This window comes from Nematostella vectensis, chromosome 7 (assembly GCF_932526225.1).
Source record: "Nematostella vectensis chromosome 7, jaNemVect1.1, whole genome shotgun sequence".
Classification (NCBI taxonomy): domain Eukaryota; kingdom Metazoa; phylum Cnidaria; class Anthozoa; order Actiniaria; family Edwardsiidae; genus Nematostella; species Nematostella vectensis.
In genome coordinates, this window is record NC_064040.1 from 11,088,650 (window position 1) to 11,115,777 (window position 27,128).

A 27,128-nucleotide genomic window follows, 5' to 3' on the forward strand; every position below is an offset into this window, starting at 1 on the left:
TGGTATGGCCCTGCCCCACCGAACAAGTCCCTCAACCTTGATTTTGGAATAATTACCGTGTAGCAACAAGAAAACAAAAGTAGCGAGAGAATGCCACAAATCCTCTATTAAGTTTGCACTGATAGTTGTAACTTACAACACTTCCTGGTGGATCCACATTCTTTTACACAAGAAGTGAAAACAGGTGGATATTACAAAAAAGGAAACAAAAATTCAACATAGTGGGGGATGGATATAGCCCACTCAATAGGGGATTTGCGCTAAGAGATCATGTGACTGGGTAGCAAGCTAGCGCACTCAGGATTTTAGCAGCAAAATAACAGCAACAAAAATCAACTTACTCAGCACTTGCAAATATAGCAATATTTTTTTAAAGGGTTTAGTTTCATTTAAAGTCATTTCTGTGTCAATTTTACTTGAATTTAACACCCAGAAGATCACATAGCTGGTCAACTCTCCCACATTAGACTGGAGTCTCAAGATTTTGAACCTTAAAAAATATCCATACATTTACTGTAATCTCCCGCATTAGCTATCTTAGTATTTCTGATACATTCACTGTATCTTCTCCAGATTTTTCCTAAAGTGAGGTTGACGCTGATGAGATCACATGATCTCTTAGCGCAAGTCACCTATTCTACTGGATCCACCATGACTTTTATTGATCCAAGTTTTTTTACAAGTGTGGATCCAAGGTGGGGGGGGAGGGATTATGTGGTACCCACCCAGGGGTCCACCCCCCATTTCGATGGATTTCTGGTTCACTTCTGGTATTATACACCTCCCCTATTTTAGTCTGGCGGCCACCAAATAAAGGGAAGGTCAATTAATGGAATTGTAAAAGATTCCATAAATTTTCTCTAAAATACCCCCTCTAGCCAGATAGGGTGATCATTTTCGAAGTGGCCAACTGGATATCCTGACTACCATTATCAATTATTTACTGCGCCGGCTCCATATTTAAGCTCTTTCTCGAATTGCTCGGCTGTAAATGTTCCGTCCAACGTCTCGAAATTCTCGTTGAACACAGAGTATGCACTAAGTTCCCAAGACTTTCTTGTACCAGATCTCATGGTGAAGTAGACCCAATAAAATAGCGAAATTATAAAATACACCATCCCAAACTCCATCAGAATAAATATCTTCCAAAGTATTAGCCAGAGAATCACCTTTAAAACCAGTATCCATGTACTCATATTCACATCATTGTTCAATATTTTATCAAAGACATTTCGGAACCATCGACGACAAACTCCCAGAATGTTACTATTTCTTCTTTGTCTCCGGAGCTTCTCGGCTTGTTCTGCGCGGTACTTCGCTAAATCACTCTCCATCGTTCGATAAAAATCGCCAGTTTTCTTATTGAGAAGTAGAAGTGATATCCAGGTGAGTGGTTGTAGCGTAATTTGGTTTTATCACTTCATATTTTGCTTCCACACAAATACAAGACTTGTTGTGCGTTCGTGCCCATAAAAAAACTACCAGGGTGGGGTGGGTTTTCAAAATCTATCTAACCAATTTTTTTAAACAATTCAAATATCCCGTCTGGATCAAACGTGAGCAGTAGAACGCTTCGAAAATAAGCAAAAGATTTTTTACCGTGTGGCATAACACGATTTTGCTGTCTTTACCTGTTTACTTTTTTCACAAATAGAGATCCATTTCCGTCCCTTCCCCTCCCATAGATAAAAGTCTTGCTCTTTCGATCGGGAAATCGCTGGCTCGTACGCGCGCTGGCTCTCATGAAGACCTCAGCTGTCTGGCGGGTTATACTGTATTTCTGCGGTCTATTTACAACTCGCTCTACCTTGGTTTTACCTTAGGATTTCCTGCTAGATATGCCTCCAACAGTTTCAGGGATCAATATGGATCCATATGTATCAGGTATGTTGTTGTGTGAGCTTATTATTTTTTTTACTAGAATCTTGTTAGTGTTTTTAGGTTTGAAAGTTCTCGACTTTGACCTGCCAGCTGTAGTACCGTGTTCTCCATTTCACTAGGTGCTGGCGCGGATGTGAAATCCCGAATTGAGGCAACATTAAAGAAAAGAATTATGATTTTCGACGGTGGTATGGGAACTATGATTCAGAAGCTACATTTGGAAGAAGCCGATTTTCGAGGTAAGTCTAGGATGAGTTAAGTATTATAAGTATAAGAGTACTTTACTGTCTTCTTAGGCTACTAAACGAGAGGACGATCAACCTTCCAGTGCTCCAAGTGGCACATTATTTTAACACCTTTAAGTCACTAGAGTCAAGCTTAATTTGATTGTGAGAAATGTTTCATAATGTGTAATGTGTAACTTAATTTATGTATTTGGGCAATTGACCCCTTCCCACCCCTCCCCCACTAAAAAGCGTGCTAGTAACTATTCCAACAAACTTCTATTGAAATGGCACCCCTACATTCCAACCAAATGACAAGCAACATTGTTTTGGAAGGTTGAAGCATTTCAAATTTTTCAAAGCTAAGTCTGCTAATTCCATGTGTAGATTATAATCAGGATTGTTTTTTTAGGGGAAGAATTCAAGAACCACCCTAAATCACTGAAGGGAAACAATGACCTACTGAGCATCACAAAGCCGGATGCAATACTAGACATTCACAAGGTATGCTTTACCGCTACAGACCCATGGACATTTAAAGCTTAGGAATGCGGGGAGGGGATCTAAGCCTGGAAATGGGAGGGGGGATGTTAACCTAGAAATGCATAGTAACTTGTAGTGCCTCATGATAAGTATAAATGGCTGAATGCTTGTACCTTAAAAAGCTATACAAATGTTCACATGAACATGAATAAGAATGCTAACAGTTTTTGAAGCCCTGATTTGATTTTATTCACACATATTTAATAGGTATATAATGTTATTGTTGTTTTTTGTGGAAGGAGGAGAACAGACAGTTTAGCGACAAACCCTTCCACTCAGTCATTCTTTTAACAGCAAGTTGCTGCAATTGCCAAAAATGCACATTTCAAACCCTGCATAGCATCTTTGGGAGTGCTACTGTATGTCACATAGGAAAACAGAATTTTCTTTCAACCAGTTTCTAACCAGTAAATTTTGATTTATATTTTATAGGGGTACTTGGAGGCTGGGGCAGATTTTGTGGAGACAAACACCTTCAGCGGAACAAAGATTGCACAGGCTGACTATGGCTTGGAAGATGCGGTAAAAATATATATAATTTATCAATAACAAAGTAACACCTTTCATTAACGGGGAAGGGACATTAATTTTTTTTCCAAAAGTTACATTCATAACATGTATTATATGTTCATCAACATCACACAAAACATCATTTAACATGACTCAACTGTCAATAACAATAATCGAATATTTGTGAACATTCACTAGCATCAATGGAGATATAATAACACAATTGGACAATAAGTTTTCCGTAGCTTGATTTCTACACTAAATATTTCATTTCTGTATTGCATCTGTATTACAAAGGCCTACAGGCTTAACAGAGCATCTGCTGAGGTAGCTAAAAGGGCAGCTTATGAAGTTACAGCCAGCACAGGTAATTACATTTTCCTGGACTTGGTACTTTAGCCCCAAGTGTAAGTGGCTGCTCAGTACAAGGTTGACGTGGTATGTTTTATGCCTGTGAAAACAGAGTTGTTTCACTGATGTTTCAAGCTCCAACATTTGTCTTTAATGATAGAAATCATAACATTTTAACCATGTATTGATTTATTTCCCTGATCTCATCATGCCTACTTGGACCTAGATTTTCTTCAGCTTCTCTGTAATCTACAGCTTGTCTGTAGTCAACAGCTTGTCTGTAGTTTATGGGACCACTTGAGGAACAAACACAGTGGACACCCTGTATGTCTAAGTCTTTGTCAACCTTGAAATGACATCGATGATGATGATGATGATGACTATAGTACAATAGACATTTTTGTTGATTCTTTTCCTTTGAAGGTGTAGAAAAGTTTGTGGCGGGGGCAATGGGTCCCACAAATCGAACACTATCTATCTCCCCTACAGTGGAGTGTCCTGGGTTCAGGAATGTCAGTAAGTGCATTTAAATTCCATCCTTTCTGAAAAGGATGTACAGTACGTACACGAAAGGAATTTGTATAATCTCCAATTTTTTGCTCTGTTGCCAACAGCCTTTGATGAGCTTGTTGATGCCTACACGGAGCAGGCAAGAGGTTTACTGGATGGAGGAGTAGACGTTCTTCTTGTAGAGACTATCTTTGATACTGCAAATGCAAAGGTGGGTAATTTACACAGTACGCTAAATGCAACTGCTCAGTAGACTGGTTGACCTTTGTATTGTGAGCTCCCTCTGTGCCATTTTGCATCTTTTTTCATGAATCATGCTGATGGTAGTGGAAAGTTTTCACCTTAATATGTGACAACTTGCACGCATTTTTTGCTTCTTTGGGACTATCTGTTTTTTTAATTACCCATAACTTCTTTGCTGATCTCAATATAATTCTGGTTTAAAATGTTCCAGGATTTTGTCTTATAACTTGTGACACTGTTTTTGTCCAGGCTGCTCTTTTTGCTATTGACCAACTGTTTGAAAAAGAATACAGCCCAGTTCCAGTATTTGTGAGTACTATACAAATATTTCTTATCACTTTGTGATGAGATCCATATTTTGACTGACATCTTTCTGCATGAAGGTGTCTGGAACCATTGTAGATAAGAGTGGAAGAACCCTGTCTGGTCAGACAACTGAGTCATTTGTCATCAGCGTGTCCCACTCAAGTCCAATGTGGTACGTTTTCATCTGTTGTACCCCAGCCACTGTAATGACATGATAATATAAGCACATGCAGGGCTCAAAGTGGGTGTTTCTGGGTAACAGACTGATGGTACATGAACCTTTTTTTTGGTGATTGCATGTGCTTATGTTTCTGCAGCTAGAAGACCCACCTGTTTACAGGAATGCTTTGATGGGTAAAGAAGAGTTGGTGATTAGAGTACACCTGCTAGATTGATTTTTTTTACATTTTCTATCAAAAGAACACTTAGTCATCTTGAAATAAGATATCAATGAAGTCTTTAAGACTTCATTTAAGCTTCCCTTTCCTGACACCCTGCCACTACTCTGTCAAATTAAACTTGTGTTATGGATTGTATTCTCTCTAGTATTGGTTTGAATTGTGCTCTGGGAGCAGTAGAGATGCGACCATTTATTGAGGCGGTTGGAATGAACACGGAAGCCTACACTATCTGCTACCCTAATGCAGGTAAACCAACCCTTTCCTTTCTACTTTTCTTACAACATCCCCCTTTTCTATGAACACTCTCCTCTTCTATCAACACTCTCCTCTTCTATCAACACCCTCCTTTTCTATCAACACTATCCTCTTCTATAAACACTCTCCTCTTCTATCTACACCCTCCTCTTCTATCAACACCCTCCTCTTCTATCAACACTCTCCTCTTCTATCAAGACCCTTCTCTTCTATCAACACCCTCCTTTTCTTTCAACACCCTCCTCTTCTATAAACACTCTCCTCTTCTATCAACACCCTCCTCTTCTATCAACACCCTCCTCTTCTATCAACACCCTCCTCTTCTATCAACACTCTCCTCTTCTATCAACACTCTCCTCTTCTATCAACACCCTCCTTTTCTATCAACACTATCCGCTTCTATCAACACCCTCCTCTTCTATCGACACTCTTCTCTTCTATCAACACCCTCCTCTTCTATCGACACCCTCCCCTTCTATCAACACCCCCTCTCCTATCAACACTCTTCTCTTCTATCAACACCCTCCTCTTCTATCAACACCCTCCTCTTCTATAGACACCCTCCTCTTCTATAAACACTCTCCTCTTCTATCGACACCCACTTCTATCAACACCCTCCCCTTCTATCAACACCCCCTCTCCTATCAACACTCTTCTCTTCTATCAACACCCTCCTCTTCTATCAACACCCTCCTCTTCTATAGACAACCTCCTCTTCTATAAACACTCTCCTCTTCTATCGACACCCACTTCTATCAACACCCTCCTCTTCTATCAACACCCTCCTCCTCTATAGACACCCTCCTCTTCTATAAACACTCTCCTCTTCTATCGACACCCACCTATTCTATCAACACCCTCCTCTTCTATCAACATCCTACCCATCCATCAACTCCCTTGTCTTCCATCAACACCCTCCTTTTCTATCAACACACTCCTCTTCCATCAACACCCTTCTATTCTATCAACACCCTCCTCTTCTATCAACATCCTCCTCTTCTATCAACACCCTCCTCTTCTATCAACACCCTCCTCTTCTATCAACATACTCCTCTTCCATCAACACCCTCCTATTCTATCGACACCCTCCTCTTCTATCAACATCCTCCTCTTCTATCAACACCCTCATTTTCTATCAACACACTCATCTTCCATCAACACCCTCCTATTCTATCAACACCGTCCTCTTCTATCAACACCCTCCTCTTCCATCAACACCCTCCTCTTCTATCAACAACTTTTTCTTCTATCAACACCCTCCGCTCAATGTTCTCCTTCTCCACCCCCACTATTCACCCATCAATGTTTTACCAACTATCTGTTTTAACGCTTGTCAACATATGCACCCAGGTCTGCCAAATACATTTGGTGATTATGATGAAACTCCAGAGACAATGGCCAAACACTTGAAGGCAAGTATGTAACAGGGATCCCCTAAGATGAATTGACTTCCATTAGCCTCTAGTCAACTATGAGATAGTTATCTATGGTCTATAGTTTCTCAATAATCAATAGTCATTATAGAAGGAAACATAATCCATAGTAGCCTGAAGAATCACACATAAGCATTTGTGGTCCTCTTGTTAATGCAATTACATGTGCAAAGATGATGAGTGTAACTGCTAGTTCCATTTTCTTTAACAGCAATTTGCTCATGATGGATTGGTCAATATTGTTGGAGGATGTTGTGGAACAACTCCTGAACACATCAGGTAGAGTCTCTCAACTTATTTTTATTCAGACACCCTTGAAGACTCGGTACACTTAAAGTAAGTGTAAAGATAAATGCGCATCTTAGCCTATGAAGGCATTACCCATTTCCTCTTAGGATTCCTAGATCCCCGGTGTTTCTCTTCTCTTTGGTATATGATAAATACCTGGTCCTATTTTGTGATGATACAACTTGTACTAGAACACATCCAAAGGCTACCCAACATTTCATTGAGCTCTTTGCAATTGTTTTGGCATCATCTATACTTTATAATAAGGCCTATAGGCTGTTCAGGCTGGTTTAGTGGTGATGGTGGGGAAAAAATTGAAGGGGGTGCAGTATTCCTAGTAGAATTGACTGTACTGTTTTCAATTTTACAGAGCAATAGCTGAAGCAGTCAGGCCATACAAGCCACGCATGCGGCCTGAAGACCTGCACAGCGATGCATTGTCTTTGTGTGGTGAGTACCAAGAGTTTATATTACCATGCCAATTAGAACTAAAGCTATTATATGACATGTTCTCTTTTCCTCATAGGACTGGAGTCAATGCGTATAAACCCAAGCGTGCTGTTTGTGAACATTGGTGAACGCTGTAATGTGGCAGGATCTAGAATGTTCTGCAAACTTATCAAAAATGGAAAGTTTGAGGTATATCGAAAATACATTTACCATAACCAAGATTTTTTTTATGAATTCAATTCAAAGAATTTCAAGGGACCACATTTATTATCATTTTTTTATGATTGACAGTTAATACATTAAAGTTGAAATTTTATAACACAGCAGTTGATTTTTATTGCGTTTTTTAGTTATCATACATTTACTAATTGATTTTTGTTACATTTATGGATTTTATTATCAGATTATTACATTTGCCAATAAGAATTTATCTTTTCTTTTGCGCCTGCTCCCCTAATAGTCACTATTTGCTCTATCAACTAATGTCACTAATTCTACGGATTTTTGTAGGAAGCATTAGCTGTGGCAAAACTCCAAGTTGAAAATGGTGCTCAGATTCTGGATATCAACATGGATGAAGGCATGCTTGATGGAGTAGCCTGCATGACAAAGTTTGTGAATCTCATCGCTTCCGAGCCAGACATTGCCAAGGTACAGTACAGCCAACATAGTCTGAGCAATCACCTTTATCATCATCATCCTCCTCATCATCATCATCACAATCACCACCACCACAACCACCATGACCACCATGATCATCATCATCACCATCATCACATCATCATAAACACCATCACCACCACCACTACCACAACAACCACAACCACCATCATCATCATCACCATCGTCATCATCACCACCACAACCACCATGACCACCACCATTACCACCACCACAACCACCATGACCATCACCATTACCACCACCACAACCACCATTTTCATCATCGTCATCATCATCATCACCACCACCACCACCACAACCACCATCATCATCATCAGCAGCAGCATCACCATTGTTTTTGGCATCAGTTTCATTTCAGCTTCTTTATTTGTTTCTTTAATTGTCACACACATCAATACATGCATAAGTATATCGATTGATCTAGAGCAAAAGTAGATAAATTTACCAAGAGAATTTAACAAATTTTAGTGCAATCATAACCATCACCATTTCCAAAATTTTCCTTGGTTTCATAGTCGTCATCATTTTTGTTATTTTCATCGTCATTACTAAACCTAAGAACTTAAAAAATACAGCTCAATTGTAAGTTGCAACTTTCAAAATGTCATGTGACTCATTGAGATATTTTCCCCGCTTTACAAACAGTCCACTGTAATTGTCTGTAAGACACTTGTCTACACGCGCTGAAAGCAAATATGTGTCGTGTGACTTATGGAACAGTTTTTGGTAGACATTTTAAAGGTTAGTCTCCTGCAGAGCCTTCCTTAGTGTCAGTTTTCCTTCTCTACCCACAAACTCCTGAACTGTGTTGTCCAGCAACACAATTAATCCTTTGATATGCCTAGCTAATACATCTTCTGCCTTTCAGGTCCCCTTGTGTATCGACTCGTCAAACTTTGATGTGATAGAGGCAGGCTTAAAGTGTGCCCAGGGCAAATGTATTGTAAATAGCATCAGTTTAAAGAATGGCGAAGAGGATTTTCTGGATAAAGCCCGCATCATCAAGCGATATGGTGCCGCTGTCGTTGTCATGGCATTCGATGAGCAGGGGCAGGTGAACTTCTAGCTTATATATTTTTTCTCAATACACATCTTTATTTGGTTTCCCTCAAAGCACCTAGTCTACAGTACCTTGACGCATCAATTAATGATTGTGGCATGATCATTGCTTGACCATGATATGACTGTGGCATGACCATGCTATTACTGTTTCTTGACAGTTGTTTGACCGTGATGACCGAAACAACATGACCATGACAATATCAGTAGGCTGTGATGCCTTAACAAATGCTGTGGCGTTTTCAAGTACACGATCAAAACCTTGAGCATGCACGCGGAACATCTTCTTTTTGTCCCCCTTTTTGCTTGTTTTGCATAAAAATACAAAGTATGCGTGATTAAAAAAATGGCCCGTGTTTTAGTAAATTATGTATATTTATCATGTTAATGATCAGTCATGGTAAACATTTTCCAAAACCAACTGCCGACAAAATTAACAAATGTAGGCGGGGTAATAAATGGTAGGCATAGTATTCATGTGAATTACAGATAGAATCAAAAAGCCCAAACTGTCGCGATCTCGTACCAGAACAATGAATACAATACACCAAAAACTGGAAATCGACTCTGCCAAATTTTCGTCTTTTTAAAATACCTAAAGCTTGATGTAATCAGTAATATAATGATCCATCATTATCATTCCTTAGGCAGCCGACTGCGAGCGAAAGGTAGAGATCTGCACTCGCTCATACAACCTACTTGTAAAAGAAGCTCACTTTGAACCAAATGACATCATCTTTGACCCGAACATCCTGACCGTAGCCACTGGTATGGAAGAACACAACAACTACGGGAAATACTTCATTCAGGCTACACGCATAATCAAGGTTTGTGCCATTATAATATCTATTTTTGCAACATAAAATTTGTCTAATAGTCTTGTAAAGTCGCGAATTTATACGTGTCTATGGATTATCTTTATGTGTGGATTATATAGGACTTTGAAAGAGCTTTTTTTCTATAAAATCCAATCAATGTTTGCTTCCATCTTTTCCTGCACTTTTCGAATACAGGAACTTTAAAAAATCCTTTTTCGAGGCGACACATTTGATTGACAGTTTTGCCTCTTGATCTCAAGTGATTTACACACTTAATGGGGTTAGGGATCCATACATGTGTATTTTGTTTTTTGGGAGGCTATGCATTGCCTTTCATATGATAGTTTAAGCTATTTTCTTTTTGCAGGAAACCCTCCCTGGGGCGCGAGTGAGTGGTGGGCTTTCCAACTTCTCCTTCTCCTTCCGTGGAATGGACGCCATTCGAGAGGCGATGCACAGCGTCTTTCTCTATCATGCAATCAAGGTAACACATGCTAAATACATGAATAGTTTTCTAGAATTACCTTGTGACGCGCGCTACCGTGGCCACCTTGACAGTTTTGTGAAGTACGTTTCCCAGAAACTATCTGATTGGCATCTTCATCGCAGTCCAACCAGCCTAAGTCACATCAGAACACGATGGAATCTTCTTAATTATAAGGCTTGTATGGATCAAAACAGTGAATCTCGCATTTTAATTAGCCAACTTTCTTAAAACTTTGTGTTGGTGATCACGCTAGCGCGCGTCGTACTATAACACTTTGTATTTATGGCCATGGTAGCGCGCGTCACACTATAACACTTTGTCTTGGTGGCCACGGTAGAGCGCGTCACATTATAACACTTTGTCTTGGTGGCCACGGTAGCGCGCGTCGTACTATTACACTTTGTCTTGGTGGCCACGGTAGCGCGCGTCGTACTATTACACTTTGTCTTGGTGGCCACGGTAGCGCGCGTCGTAATATAACACTTTGTCTTGGTGGCCACGGTAGCGCGCATCGTACTATAACGAGATTTGACGTAATCACTTTGACTTGTTGTAACCAATAGGCTGGTCTGGACATGGCCATCGTGAACGCTGGAGCGTTGCCTGTCTACGATGATATCGAAAAGAATTTATTAGAACTTTGTGAAGATCTCCTGTGGAACAGAGACCCAGAAGCCACAGAGAAACTACTACAACTTGCACAGGTCTGGAAATATCTAATTATTTTATTAGATAGTTTTGTCTGAAAAAAAAAAAACTTCCTGTATTGCTCGGAACTGGAAGTGGCGAAATTAATGAAATAGAGATTGCCACTAGTTAAAAATTTTTATTTTATTTTTAATATTGATTTTGTTTGGCTCACACAATCTCGGTTGAAAAAAATGAAAAAAATTCGAAACTAAATAAAGTTTTGGCAGTGAAAAGACTCAAATTTTCATCATGGTGCAGCGTTGCCTATGTTTGTAAAACTGTTTGCAGTAGCCCAGTTTTGCTGAATGTTTGTCTGACGATGATGGTCTGGTGCTGGTGCTTTTGTCCTACTGATAAGGCTAATTTAGTTATTATTTTTCTGGTAAAGTTGTAAGTTTATGGACATGAACTCTGTGCCATCTTTTAGTCGATGGGCCCTGGTGCGAAAAAAGTTACCATAACAGATGAATGGAGACACGGAAACGTCGAGGAACGCCTGGAATTTGCTCTGGTGAAGGTAAATATTGGAATAATTACCGGAAATGTGGATACTTAAGTGAATACAACCATATTTTCCCGTGTTCCATTCAAGGAACTAAAAAGTACAATGAAGTAATGTTTTTATTTTTATTTTGGGTGCTAGGGCATTGATAAGTATGTCATAGAGGATACGGAAGAAGCTCGTGTGAACACTGACCGGTATCCACGTCCGCTGAACGTCATCGAGGGACCACTGATGAAGGTACATAGTTCACTATATTTTCCTCTTTTAAAAATACATCTAATGGCACACTCCCGTCTTCAGCACTTCCTCCTCTCAACCTACTCATCCCCCCTCCCCCGAGTGGATTTAGCGCTCATTTTCTTCATCTTTTTCAGGGAATGGGAGTCGTGGGTGATCTGTTCGGAGCAGGAAAGATGTTTCTGCCTCAGGTTTGTCTTTTTTCTCTTTCAGGTATTTCTGTATTTTTTTTTCATTCATTTTTGAGCTTGTGAGAATTTTTAAAGGGTAACAGCGATTTAGTTTTCCGACGACCTAAAACTTCTAGGTGGTTTTGGACGAACAGGGGACATATACATTTCAATGTCTGTTTCTGTCTGTCTCAAAGTCCTGTATTTTTCGCGCGTTGAAAGCTGAAGAAATTCTTTTTTTTCATTTATTAAAGCTATATAAAAACTTCACCACTCTTTCCATCTCACTTTGACCAAATAGGTCATCAAGTCTGCTCGTGTGATGAAAAAGGCTGTTGGGCATTTGATCCCATTCATGGAGGAAGAACGACAGATGCGGCTTGCAAACGGCGGCGGTGATGGGGATTCTTCGCTCAAGGTATCTCATTAAAAAGAAAATTCTTCATTGGTATCACTTTTTAGTAAAATGTAACGTGGAATTCCTTAATGGCTAAACGATTTGTTTTTCATTGAATTGCACAAAAATACCCAACTCTGATTTTAGCTAATAAGAGTGCGCTTAAGAAATTAACTATAGGATTTATAGTCGAATTTTAATATTCTCAGTTCCCCCGCAGCTTTCTCAAAAAGGGGAAAAAAGAAAAGGATTTTTAAATACGGGTTGTGCGAGAAATGCCTCAGAATTGTCCTCCCTAGCTTGAATACAAGCCCGTTTACCCTTCGCCTTGTACCCAATTTATTCTTTTGACTACGGAATAATGGCAGTCCTGATACTTCACCTAAAGCTTTATTCCATAGAACAAATACAATGGCACGATTGTACTGGCGACAGTGAAAGGGGATGTTCACGACATCGGCAAGAATATTGTTGGCGTTGTCTTGGGCTGTAACAACTACAGGTGATAAATATAGAATGAAAGATTTCTACATCTGCTACCCTCCTCTGATAGCTCTTTTTAGAGAGTTTTTCTAGCCTGGTACCCGGTTCTCGTATGGGGTTATTCCGAATTAAAACATCGCCAGTAAAACGTGAGATCTGATTGGCCAAGAAGAGATATAGAAAAGAGTACACATGCACAAGTGACGTCAACCACACTACATTTTTTTTAACAACACATGCTTGTGTTGTTATCCTGTACTCATACTGCGAATGCTTGTGTTGTCATCCTGTACTCATACTGCGAATGCTTGTGTTGTTATCCTGTACTCATACTGCGAATGCTTGTGTTGTTATCCTGTACTCATACTGCGAATGCTTGTGTTGTTATCCTGTACTCATACTGCGAATGCTTGTGTTGTTATCCTGTACTCATACTGCCAATGCTTGTGTTGTTATCCTGTACTCATACTGCCAATGCCTGTCGGGTTGTCTGATACTCACACTGCGAATGCCTGTCTTGTTGTCTGATACTCATACTGCCAATGCCTGTCTTGTTGTATGATACTCATACTGCGAATACCTGTCGTGTTGTCTGATACTCACACTGCGAATGCCTGTCTTGTTGTCTGATACTCACACTGCGAATGCCTGTCTTGTTGTCTGATACTCACACTGCGAATGCCTGTCGTGTTGTCTGATACGCATACTGCGAATGCCTGTCTTGTTGTCTGATACTCACACTGCGAATGCCTGTCTTGTTGTCTGATACTCATACTGCGAATGCCTGTCGTGTTGTCTGATACTCATACTGCGAATGCTTGTCGTGTTGTCTGATACTCACACTGCGAATGCCTATCTTGTTGTCTGATACTCACACTGCGAATGCCTGTCGTGTTGTCTGATACGCATACTGCGAATGCCTGTCTTGTTGTCTGATACTCACACTGCGAATGCCTGTCTTGTTGTCTGATACTCACACTGCGAATGCCTGTCTTGTTGTCTGATACTCACACTGCAAATGCCTGTCGTGTTGTCTGATACGCATACTGCGAATGCCTGTCTTGTTGTCTGATACTCACACTGCGAATGCCTGTCTTGTTGTCTGATACGCATACTGCGAATGCCTGTCGTGTTGTCTGATACTCATACTGCGAATGCTTGTCGTGTTGTCTGATACTCATACTGCGAATGCTTGTCGTGTTGTCTGATACTCATACTGCGAATGCCTGTCGTGTTGTCTGATACTCATACTGCGAATGCCTGTCGTTTTGTGTGATACTCATACTGCAAATGCTTGTCTTGTTGTCTGATACTCACACTGCCAATGCTTGTCTTGTTGTCTGATACTCTAATGCCAATGCCTGTCGTGTTGTCTGATACTCACACTGCCAATGCTTGTCTTGTTGTCTGATACTCACACTGCCAATGCCTGTCTTGTTGTCTGATACTCACACTGCGAATGCCTGCCGTGTTGTCTGATACTCATACTGCGAATGCCTGTCGTGTTGTCTGATACTCATACTGCGAATGCCTGTCGTTTTGTGTGATACTCATACTGCGAATGCTTGTCTTGTTGTCTGATACTCACACTGCCAATGCTTGTCTTGTTGTCTGATACTCTAATGCCAATGCCTGTCGTGTTGTCTGATACTCACACTGCCAATGCTTGTCTTGTTGTCTGATACTCACACTGCCAATGCCTGTCTTGTTGTCTGATACTCACACTGCGAATGCCTGTCGTGTTGTCTGATACTCATACTGCGAATGCCTGTCTTGTTGTCTGATACTCACACTGCGAATGCTTGTCTTGTTGTCTGATACTCATACTGCGAATGCCTGTCGTGTTGTCTGATACTCATACTGCGAATGCTTGTCTTGTTGTCTGATACTCACACTGCGAATGCCTGTCGTGTTGTCTGATACGCATACTGCGAATGCCTGTCTTGTTGTCTGATACTCATACTGCCAATGCCTGTCGTGTTGTCTGATACTCATACTGCGAATGCTTGTCGTGTTGTCTGATACTCATACTGCCAATGCCTGTCGTGTTGTCTGATACTCACACTGCGAATGCTTGTCTTGTTGTCTGATACTCTAATGCCAATGCCTGTCGTGTTGTCTGATACTCACACTGCCAATGCCTGTCGTGTTGTCTGATACTCATACTGCCAATGCCTGTCTTGTTGTCTGATACTCACACTGCGAATGCTTGTCTTGTTGTCTGATACTCTAATGCCAATGCCTGTCTTGTTGTCTGATACGCATACTGCGAATGCCTGTCTTGTTGTCTGATACTCACACTGCCAATGCTTGTCTTGTTGTCTGATACTCACACTGCCAATGCCTGTCTTGTTGTCTGATACTCATACTGCGAATGCCTGTCGTGTTGTCTGATACGCATACTGCGAATGCCTGTCTTGTTGTCTGATACTCACACTGCGAATGCCTGTCGTGTTGTCTGATACTCATACTGCGAATGCCTGTCTTGTTGTCTGATACTCTAATGCCAATGCTTGTCTTGTTGTCTGATACTCATACTGCCAATGCCTGTCTTGTTGTCTGATGCTCACACTGCCAATGCCTGTCTTGTTGTCTGATACTCTAATGCCAATGCCTGTCGTGTTGTCTGATACTCACACTGCCAATGCCTGTCGTGTTGTCTGATACTCATACTGCGAATGCCTGTCTTGTTGTATGATACTCATACTGCCAATGCCTGTCTTGTTGTCTGATACTCATACTGCCAATGCCTGTCGTGTTGTCTGATACTCATACTGCCAATGCCTGTCGTGTTGTCTGATACCCACACTGCCATTGCCTGTCTTGTTGTCTGATACTCATACTGCCAATGCCTGTCGTGTTGTCTGATACTCACACTGCCATTGCCTGTCTTGTTGTCTGATACTCATACTGCCAATGCCTGTCGTGTTGTCTGATACTCATACTGCGAATGCTTGTGTTGTTGTCTGATACTCATACTGCCAATGCCTGTCGTGTTGTCTGATACTCATACTGCGAATGCTTGTCTTGTTGTCTGATACTCACACTGCCAATGCCTGTCGTGTTGTCTGATACTCATACTGCGAATGCTTGTGTTGTTGTCTGATACTCATACTGCCAATGCCTGTCGTGTTGTCTGATACTCATACTGCGAATGCTTGTGTTGTTGTCTGATACTCATACTGCCAATGCCTGTCGTGTTGTCTGATACTCATACTGCCATTGCCTGTCTTGTTGTCTGATACTCATACTGCCAATGCCTGTCGTGTTGTCTGATACTCACACTGCCATTGCCTGTCTTGTTGTCTGATACTCATACTGCCAATGCCTGTCGTGTTGTCTGATACTCATACTGCGAATGCTTGTCTTGTTGTCTGATACTCATACTGCTAATGCCTGTCTTGTTGTCTGATACTCATACTGCCAATGCCTGTCTTGTTGTCTGATACTCATACTGCGAATGCCTGTCGTTTTGTGTGATACTCACACTGCCAATGCTTGTCGTGTTGTCTGATACTCGTACTGCGAATGCTTGTCTTGTTGTCTGATACTTATACTGCAAATGCCTGTCGTGTTGTCTAATACTCACACTGCCAATGCCTGTCCTTTTGTGTGATACTCACACTGCCAATGCCTGTCGTGTTGTCTGATACTCATACTGCGAATGCTTGTCTTGTTGTGTTAAGGGTGATTGATCTAGGCGTGATGACAGCTTGCGAGAAAATCCTCCAGACCGCAATCGAGGAAGAAGCAGGTATTGATAAATCATCCCATGTAAAAATACTGAGCCAAGACCAAGGTCTAACAAAATGCCGCCAACCCTTTCTATTGCTTGACCCTCACCCCTCCCCCTCCAAAAAATATTGTTACAGCTATATAATCTCCCTGAACTAACATTTTCATTTAGATATCATTGGTTTATCTGGACTGATCACACCCTCTCTCGATGAAATGATCCACGTTGCTAAGGAGATGGAGCGACAGGGGCTCAAAATCCCTTTACTGATTGGTGGAGCCACGACATCCAGGTAGTCACGTGATCCATTACCTACTTATTGTTACCACTCCCTCCCTCCTCCCAAACTTTCTGAAACAACTGTAAGAGTTAATGAAAAATTGGAAACAAACAGAATGTTAGTCGCTAGTGAAACAGCGGTAGCTCGCGATCACGTACAAACTGTCTTGCGGCAAATAGACGACTCGCACTTGACGTTTTTGGTGGCAAATTCACGCCAAAATAAACACACAAATGACTGCGGCCATAAAGTCTTTCAATGAAAATAAGCCCTTTCTGACATAGAAAATCTCTGGCCGATTTGTAATCGCGGAATAATTTGCTTTTTGTTGTTATTTTGGCGCCAAGCCCAAGCGCGCGCGAGTTTGCCACACAAAAAGTCACATGATTTCTTAGTGCATGTTACCTTTTGTTCTTTTCAGGACGCATACAGCCGTGAAGATAGCGCCAAGATATAGCGAACCCACTATACATGTGTTAGACGCGTCAAAGAGTGTGGTAGTGGTGAGTGTATACCATCATGTAAAGCGAGCTAGACGCGTCAGAGTGTGGTAGTGGTTAATGTATACTCTCATGCCAGATCCTTTTAAATCCATTTAACGAATTTTATTGGCTGCAGTGCTCGGCGCTAATGGATAAAGGAGCCCGCGATGATTTTGTGGAGGAAGTCAGCGAAGAGTACGAAGAAATTCGGGAAGATCACTATGACTCACTCAAGGTATACCCCCATCCCCTCGGGTGTTCGTCCTATTCTTAGGGTATAAAATTCTGCTATCCTTTAAGGGGGCTGTTCGAAGATTCTACAGTCGATTGACAAAAGGTTGTCGTATCCGACTACTACGCGACAAGCCCGCATGGGTAAAAAGCACTGAAGCGGCCTAGCTGCATATATTAGCCACCTCTAAGCCCGAAGTTATGCGGTGGCAAATATATACAGCTAGGCGCTTCAGTGGTCTAACCCATGCTTGCATGCGGGCTTGTCGCGTAGTCGCGAAGTCGGTTGACGACAACCTTTTGTCAATCGACAGTATACCATCCCTTAGGGGGTCTCACACTAATGGTTGCTTGAAACAACCAAAACACGCAAGTTTACTTAGTACAACTACTTTATTGTCGGTGTTTGTTTCGGCCACACCCGATGTGTTTTGTCTTAGGGGTAAATTTGCTGTTGACAGCACTTCACAAAGTTCTATCCCTTGATTTTGCAGCGATCACCTCCATCTGTTTTTATGGGAGTCCCCCGTTAAAAACAACTCTGTTTTATTTTATATTCTCTAGGAGCGGCGGTATCTTTCCATTGAGAAAGCTCGAGAGAAAAAAGCTTTTGTGGACTTTGTCGACTTCAGGCCGGGTAAATTAGTTCTACTCCATCTAGAAAAGCTGTTTATTTTTTGTTATAACTGTGATTTCCAATATTCTATGAACTCTTGTCATTATGATTTCCAACTGCGAAACCGCTCTCTGGCCTTTGTCATTCAAACTAAAACGGTGCATTTTCATTGGTCAGCGCTTTGCAGAGAGGTGGAAACCATTCGAGTGCTGACCAATGAAAACGCTTGCAGGATTTTAAAGAAATAAGTTGGTCTAGCTGTAGAAATCGTCAGAGAGAGTTCGAAAAATATTTTTAATTACGAAATGTTGACATCCCCCTTCATTCCAATAGTCTAACATGTTGACACATCTTCTTTCAGTGAAGCCCACTTTCCTCGGGATAAAAGTGTTCGAAGATTACGACCTTGAAAAAATAATTCCTTATATCGACTGGAAGCCGTTCTTTGACGTCTGGCAGTTGCGGGGAAAATACCCCAACCGTGGCTACCCGAAAATATTCAACGACAAAACCGTAGGTACGGAAATGCGATCAGTTCCAGAATATGGATTGGGTAATTTTGCGTTCAGTAGTAAAAATTGGATTTGAAAACACGAGTCATGTAATTTCGCGTGTCATCTGCCGTGGAACCCACTTTTCACAATTCTTGATAGTACTATTTTCTACTAACCTAGTTACCCCTTGAAAAAGGCCAATCACGCCGCCATTTTATTAGAATCCATCGGCTAATTTCAACAAGTTATTGGGAAACTTTCAATCAAATATAATTAACAAAGTATCAGACTTTAATCGTGGATGGTTCTTTCAAATTTAACTTGCAAATAAACCCTTGTATTTTCAGTTATAAGCGATAACAAAAAAGTTAATTGACTTTCTTTAACCACCTTTTTATTGCAGGCGAGGAGGCGCGGCGGGTTTACAATGATGCCCAAACAATGCTGAACAACGTGCTACGAGACAAGACCCTACGTGCAGTGGGCGAGCTTGCATTCTTCCCTGCCAACAGTGAAGGGGACGATGTCTACGTGTTTGACGAAGATGACAACCGGACGGGCGAACCCAGGGCTGTGTTCTGTGGACTAAGACAACAGGTAACGAAGTGTTGTGGTAGCTTTGTTGTCCATTGTGCTTCTAGTGTATTGATGCTTCTAGCGCAGTACTGCTGCTAGTGTAACGAAGTGCTACGATAGCTCACGTTCTTCTGATACCCAGGCTACATTTGTAGAACTTTTGTTCTGATACCCAGGCTACATTTGTAGGACTTTAGTTCTGATACTTAGGCTACATTTGTAGGACTTTCGTTCTGATACCCAGGCTATATTTGTAGAACTCTAGTTCTGATACCCCGGCTACATTTGTAGGACTTTAGTTCTGATACCCAGGTTACATTTGTAGAACTTTAGTTCTGATACCCAGGCTACATTTGTAGGACTTTAGTTCTGATACCCAGGCTACATTTGTAGGACTTTAGTTCTGATACCCAGGTTACATTTGTAGAACTTTAGTTCTGATACCCAGGCTACATTTGTAGGACTTTAGTTCTGATACCTAGGCTACATTTGTAGGACTTTAGTTCTGATACCCAGGCTACATTTCGTAGGACTTTAGTTCTGATACCCAGGCTACATTTGTAGGACTTTAGTTCTGATACTTAGGCTACATTTGTAGGACTTTAGTTCTGATACCCAGGCTACATTTGTAGAACTCTAGTTCTGATACCCAGGCTACATTTGTAGGACTTTAGTTCTGATACTTAGGCTACATTTGTAGGACTTTAGTTCTGATACCCAGGCTACATTTGTAGGACTTTAGTTCTGATACCCAGGCTACATTTCGGAGGACTTTAGTTCTGATACCCAGGCTACATTTGTAGGACTTTAGTTCTGATACCCAGGCTACATTTGTAGGACTTTAGTTCTGATACCCAGGCTACATTTGTAGGACTTTAGTTCTGATACCCAGGCTACATTTGTAGGACTTTAGTTCTGATACCCAGGCTACATTTCGTAGGACTTTAGTTCTGATACCCAGGCTACATTTGTAGGACTTTAGTTCTGATACCCAGGCTACATTTGTAGGACTTTAGTTCTGATACCCAGGCTACATTTGTAGGACTTTAGTTCTGATACCCAGGCTACATTTGTAGGACTTTAGTTCTGATACCCAGGCTACATTTCGTAGGACTTTAGTTCTGATACCCAGGCTACATTTGTAGGACTTTAGTTCTGATACCCAGGCTACATTTGTAGGACTTTAGTTCTGATACCCAGGCTACATTTGTAGGACTTTAGTTCTGATACCCAGGCTACATTTGTAGGACTTTAGTTCTGATACCCAGGCTACATTTCATAGGACTTTAGTTCTGATACCCAGGCTACATTTGTAGGACTTTAGTTCTGATACCCAGGCTACATTTCGTAGGACTTTAGTTCTGATACCCAGGCTACATTTGTAGGACTTTAGTTCTGATACCCAGGCTACATTTGTAGGACTTTAGTTCTGATACCCAGGCTACATTTGTAGGACTTTAGTTCTGATACCCAGGCTACATTTGTAGAACTTTAGTTCTGATACCCAGGCTACATTTGTAGAACTTTAGTTCTGATACCCAGGCTACATTTGTAGAACTCTAGTTCTGATACCCAGGCTACATTTGTAGGACTTTAGTTCTGATACCCAGGCTACATTTGTAGGACTTTAGTTCTGATACCCAGGCTACATTTGTAGGACTTTAGTTCTGATACCCAGGCTACATTTGTAGGACTTTAGTTCTGATACCCAGGCTACATTTGTAGGACTTTAGTTCTGATACCCAGGCTACATTTGTAGGACTTTAGTTCTGATACCCAGGCTACATTTCGTAGGACTTTAGTTCTGATACCCAGGCTACATTTGTAGGACTTTAGTTCTGATACCCAGGCTACATTTGTAGGACTTTAGTTCTGATACCCAGGCTACATTTGTAGGACTTTAGTTCTGATACCCAGGCTACATTTGTAGGACTTTAGTTCTGATACCCAGGCTACATTTCGTAGGACTTTAGTTCTGATACCCAGGCTACATTTGTAGGACTTTAGTTCTGATACCCAGGCTACATTTCGTAGGACTTTAGTTCTGATACCCAGGCTACATTTGTAGGACTTTAGTTCTGATACCCAGGCTACATTTGTAGGACTTTAGTTCTGATACCCAGGCTACATTTGTAGGACTTTAGTTCTGATACCCAGGCTACATTTGTAGGACTTTAGTTCTGATACTCAGGCTACATTTGTAGAACTTTAGTTCTGATACCCAGGCTACATTTGTAGAACTCTAGTTCTGATACCCAGGCTACATTTGTAGGACTTTAGTTCTGATACCCAGGCTACATTTGTAGGACTTTAGTTCTGATACCCAGGCTACATTTGTAGGACTTTAGTTCTGATACCCAGGCTACATTTGTAGGACTTCAGTTCTGATACCCAGGCTACATTTGTAGGACTCTAGTTCTGATACCCAGGCTACATTTGTAGGACTTTAGTTCTGATACCCAGGCTACATTTCGTAGGACTTTAGTTCTGATACCCAGGCTACATTTGTAGGACTTCAGTTCTGATACCCAGGCTACATTTGTAGGACTTTAGTTCTGATACCCAGGCTACATTTGTAGGACTTTAGTTCTGATACCCAGGCTACATTTGTAGGACTTTAGTTCTGATACCCAGGCTACATTTGTAGGACTTTAGTTCTGATACCCAGGCTACATTTGTAGGACTTTAGTTCTGATACCCAGGTTACATTTGTAGAACTTTAGTTCTGATACCCAGGCTACATTTGTAGGACTTTAGTTCTGATACCCAGGCTACATTTGTAGGACTTTAGTTCTGATACCCAGGCTACATTTGTAGGACTTTAGTTCTGATACTTAGGCTACATTTGTAGGACTTTAGTTCTGATACCCAGGTTACATTTGTAGAACTTTAGTTCTGATACCCAGGCTACATTTGTAGGACTTTAGTTCTGATACCCAGGCTACATTTGTAGGACTTTAGTTCTGATACCCAGGCTACATTTGTAGGACTTTAGTTCTGATACCCAGGCTACATTTGTAGGACTTTAGTTCTGATACCCAGGCTACATTTGTAGGACTTTAGTTCTGATACCCAGGCTACATTTGTAGGACTTTAGTTCTGATACCCAGGCTACATTTGTAGGACTTTAGTTCTGATACCCAGGCTACATTTGTAGGACTGTAGTTCTGATACCCAGGCTACATTTGTAGGACTTTAGTTCTGATACCCAGGCTACATTTGTAGGACTTTAGTTCTGATACCCAGGCTACATTTGTAGGACTTTAGTTCTGATACCCAGGCTACATTTGTAGGACTGTAGTTCTGATACCCAGGCTACATTTGTAGGACTTTAGTTCTGATACCCAGGCTACATTTGTAGGACTTTAGTTCTGATACCCAGGCTACATTTGTAGGACTTTAGTTCTGATACCCAGGCTATATTTGTAGAACTTTAGTTCTGATACCCCGGCTACATTTGTAGAACTTTAGTTCTGATACCCAGGCTACATTTGTAGGACTGTAGTTCTGATACCCAGGCTACATTTGTAGGACTTTAGTTCTGATACCCAGGCTACATTTGTAGGACTTTAGTTCTGATACCCAGGCTACATTTGTAGGACTTTAGTTCTGATACCCAGGCTATATTTGTAGAACTTTAGTTCTGATACCCCGGCTACATTTGTAGAACTTTAGTTCTGATACCCAGGCTACATTTGTAGGACTTTAGTTCTGATACCCAGGCTACATTTGTAGGACTTTAGTTCTGATACCCAGGCTACATTTGTAGGACTGTAGTTCTGATACCCAGGCTACATTTGTAGGACTGTAGTTCTGATACCCAGGCTACATTTGTAGGACTTTAGTTCTGATACCCAGGCTACATTTGTAGGACTTCAGTTCTGATACCCAGGCTACATTTGTAGGATTTTAGTTCTGATACCCAGGCTACATTTGTAGGACTCTAGTTCTGATACCCAGGCTACATTTGTAGGACTTTAGTTCTGATACTCAGCCTACATTTGTAGAACTCTAGTTAATCTTATACCCAGACTACATTTGTAGAACTCTAGTTCTCTGCGAAATTTCAGCTATTGACGGAAAAAAGACGTAGCTATTTTTCATTCGTCCCCCAGTCATTTCAGGGGCTGCTTCACCATAGGATTTATGCTATGTATGGCTCAGGTCTAATCACATGTTCAATGACGTCACATGTACAGTCACATGACTCGCATCCTGTTTCCTGATAGGCTGAGAAGGAGCACGGCGTAACAGACCCATATTACTGCATCTCTGACTTCATTGCACCGCGTGACTCTGGGATCAAGGATTATGTCGGCTGCTTCGCCGTCACGTGTCTAGGAGCTGAGGCCTTGGCGGAAGAGTGAGTCGGCATTTAAGACCAAGCTTTTTTCTCTTATGCATTCTTAGGAACGGACCATTGGACAAGTGAAGGGTGGGGGGGGGGGGGGGGTGAGGAACAAAAAAAGGGGGGTGGGTGAGTAACAAAAAAAAAACATTTACGATGAAAAGCCTGAAAAAAAATGCATGCAGCCCAAGCCAGACAGAAGAAAAAGCATACAACGATGAAAAAAATTCATGCACATCTTGGAGACAAGGAAGAAAACATGCACGACTTAAACCTCGCCACCCCCATTCACTTTTCTAATATTCCGTCCCTTATGAGCACAGATAAATTGTGAATAACCATAACTCGCTCACTCAACTGTCATCGTGGAGACAATGATTGCAAATTAATACGACGTAAACTTCTAAGGGTTACTGTGGCCCGATCGCCGGTCAGTTGGTGTACAACTCGCATGGAGAGGTCTTTCATTTCCTCAAGGGATGTTATGATACGCCCAACGGTTGTTGGATTGGCAGGGTTGGGGTCAGACAGTGCAATCAACGCTGTTTTTTAATGTGTTAGCCTCTGTCGCCTTTGTGGATGGAGAACATTAAATATTTTGTTTATTGTTAATATGAAGTATAGAGAATGATATAATTTTTCCAAGTAATTAATTTTTTGTCTTCATTTCCAGATACCAAAACGAGCTGGATGACTACAGTGTTATTATGGTTAAAGCTCTTGCCGATCGCATTGTAGAGGTAAACGTCTATTTTATGTCCTACCCTTGCTTTTTTTTTTTTTGCCTTCTCCTTCCCTTTGTCATCACCTTTAAAAATTTGGCAATTGGAAATGTTTTGTTCTTTTGACCTACAAGATATTCAACGCGCCGTGCTGTTATTTCTAAAGACTTTGAGGCAAATCGTTTAGGCTTGGTGGCTCTAGCAACGAAGGCCAAGCCGCTGCCATTTTAGGCTCTCGCACAATGCCGAGTCATACAAAGCGTCCATTTCCATCGGCTTACCAAAACGACTCAAACATCGAACAGAAATTGGGATACTAAAACATTGTTAAACTATGAACTTCTATCTTTGATGATTATTGAATTATTTTGTTGTTGTTTCCAAATGTAAACGATGACAAAGGACTGGCTGATCTTTAAGCTTTTGCAACTAAAATCAGGATTCATTCTTGAAATCAGGAGTACATAGCTCTAAAGCTTTGCGCAACAGGAAGTTAAAGACTTTAGTCTGGAAATGCTGCCTGTTGTGCAAGGCTTTGCATTCCTTTAAGTGCTAAACTTCCTATTTAGCAACAATTATTTTTTAATAACATTTAAAGATAAATGTTATTAAAATGGCTGTCTTGTGCCTTTCCATCTACAGGCGTTTGCCGAGGAGCTACATGAACAAGTACGAAAGCATTATTGGGGTTACTGTGGTGAAGAAAGCCTGGATACGAAGGACCTACACAGGATAAGATATCAGGTAGGTAATGACCTGAACCCATTAGATTGAATCACAGCTCACAGATCAAGGGGTCATAAAAGCCTAGTGGTTCAGGATTAGTATAGTAATAAATGCACACTACATGAAGGGCCTAGAACTGAGCTTGTAGGACACCATAATCAGAATGATTTTTTCTTGCTTACAGTGACCATTCTATTGTGAATAAATGCTACAGGGACTCAGATAATGGGACACCATAATCAGAATAATTCCTGGCTTATAGTTTGTGAACATTTCGTTTTGAATAAATTCTAAATGAAGGACCTAGAACTAAGGTTGTGAGACACCATAATCATAAATATTTTTCCTGGCTTAAAATTTGTTATTTTGCCTTTTAGAGGCCGTATGTTCTTTTGGGTCAAGTTGTGAAACGGCTGATTTTAGCATGGTCTCCGTATGCCGCTATCAGAAAACATCAAGAGTTTCTGACATCCAAATTTTTTTATCCTTGCAAGATAACAAGTGCCAGAAAGCATCCATTTACATAGTTATCTAGCTATCTAGATTTGCGTTTGAATTAGGCAAATAAACTAACAAAACCTTTTTTTATAGATGTTTCTAGTTTCTATATGATTTTTACAATTTTGTTCCAATTTTAAATGAAAGCTGAGTTGTACCTGACTTGAGCGCTTTAAAATTTCGGTCGATTTGCTGCCCTTGTGTCCCGTTCCTCCAGATGAAATCGTTTCCCTAATATCAAGTGTGTATGCAGGGTATCAGACCAGCTTTTGGTTATCCAAGTCAACCTGACCACACAGAAAAGCTTACCATGTGGGGCCTGATGAACTGCGAGGAATCCACCGGCATCAAACTGACAGAATCTCTAGCAATGGACCCGGCGGCGTCGGTATCTGGCCTTTACTTCAGTCACCCCGAGTCTTGCTACTTTGCTGTTGGCAAGATATGTCAAGACCAGGTAAGGTCTGCACGTCTCTATTGTAGGGCTATAGCCTGCTCTCTCGTGATGATAATGGGGATAAGTTGGGGGGGGACCCCATTTTACGGAGGTGATCGTCGGCAGAATCCAGCTGAGAGTAGTTGACTGCAAATTACCCCTAAGTGATGGTACACTGAGTGTGGTCGAAGCAATTTTTAATCCTAAGGGAAAGTACTAAAACAAAAACCTTTTCCGTTTCCTAAATTATATTGCGTTTACTCTTAAGCCATCGAGGGCATTTCTTTTCTGGCGAAATTGCGAGGGCTGCAATCTAGTTTTCATGTCCGGTTGTTATTAGATAGGATGGTCCATCTGTATCGCCTACACAGACCACGGCAACACGCCTACACAGACCAGGGGAAAGTGGCCCCAGTTAATAATGTCACTGACATAGATAGCTTGAAGTATTGACGTTATACACAAAGCCATATAAGTCATATAAGTTATAAGTTTTTCTTTATTGTCCTCCCTAGGTGCCCCTTAATACCATAATGAGAGTGAAAAAACATTCGTGCTTGCTTAAGTTGAAAGCACTAAAAAAAAACCCATTTTCTCCTAAGAGCTCTTTTATATCCCTCGCCCCCACCCTAACCCCCAGGAATTACCTTTCCAACTATTTGCCTGGGTGACCCATGTGTCAGAGTGCATGCCGGATGTTGTCAAGGCAACTGACCTGCAACTTTACCATCTCTAGATTCAAGAGTACGCCAATAGAAAAGACAAGCCCGTTCAAGTTATGGAAAAGTGGTTATCGAGTGCGTTATCGTACGATGCAGAGTGACATCACCTCGGTCTGGTGACAGTTAGATGTATTTATTGTGCATAGAGCGTCCCAAGATCCCTGTGTGATTAATTTACATACATAGGGGATACGGCTTCGGTGAAGGGTGCATGAAACTCGTTTTAATCTATACAATAAAAAATCATAATGAATTGAGTTGATTAATTTTGCCTCACTGTGTCTATTCATAACGAAATATCGTATCACAACATACAAGGAGGTACTTTATAGTTAT

At 41.1% G+C, this 27,128-nt stretch overlaps 1 protein-coding gene across 1 annotated transcript; it reads left to right on the forward strand.

The window, feature by feature from the left end:
* Positions 1 to 1,723: 1,723 nt before the first annotated feature.
* LOC5507102 (methionine synthase) lies at positions 1,724 to 27,045 on the forward strand. The gene is made up of 36 exons (XM_048729749.1): positions 1,724 to 1,884; positions 2,001 to 2,120; positions 2,518 to 2,609; positions 3,081 to 3,170; positions 3,456 to 3,525; positions 3,933 to 4,025; positions 4,124 to 4,230; positions 4,512 to 4,571; positions 4,646 to 4,740; positions 5,115 to 5,215; positions 6,575 to 6,636; positions 6,869 to 6,936; positions 7,316 to 7,395; positions 7,472 to 7,584; positions 7,906 to 8,046; positions 8,948 to 9,133; positions 9,786 to 9,965; positions 10,324 to 10,440; positions 11,007 to 11,147; positions 11,561 to 11,650; positions 11,777 to 11,875; positions 12,013 to 12,066; positions 12,347 to 12,463; positions 12,844 to 12,944; positions 16,612 to 16,679; positions 16,833 to 16,953; positions 17,363 to 17,444; positions 17,560 to 17,658; positions 18,219 to 18,291; positions 18,632 to 18,787; positions 19,168 to 19,361; positions 23,570 to 23,703; positions 24,362 to 24,428; positions 25,053 to 25,154; positions 25,888 to 26,091; positions 26,807 to 27,045. The coding sequence occupies exons 1-36, from the start codon at positions 1,839 to 1,841 to the stop codon at positions 26,891 to 26,893; spliced, it is 3,810 nt and encodes a 1,269-aa protein (XP_048585706.1). The 5' UTR covers positions 1,724 to 1,838; the 3' UTR covers positions 26,894 to 27,045.
* Positions 27,046 to 27,128: the final 83 nt, after the last annotated feature.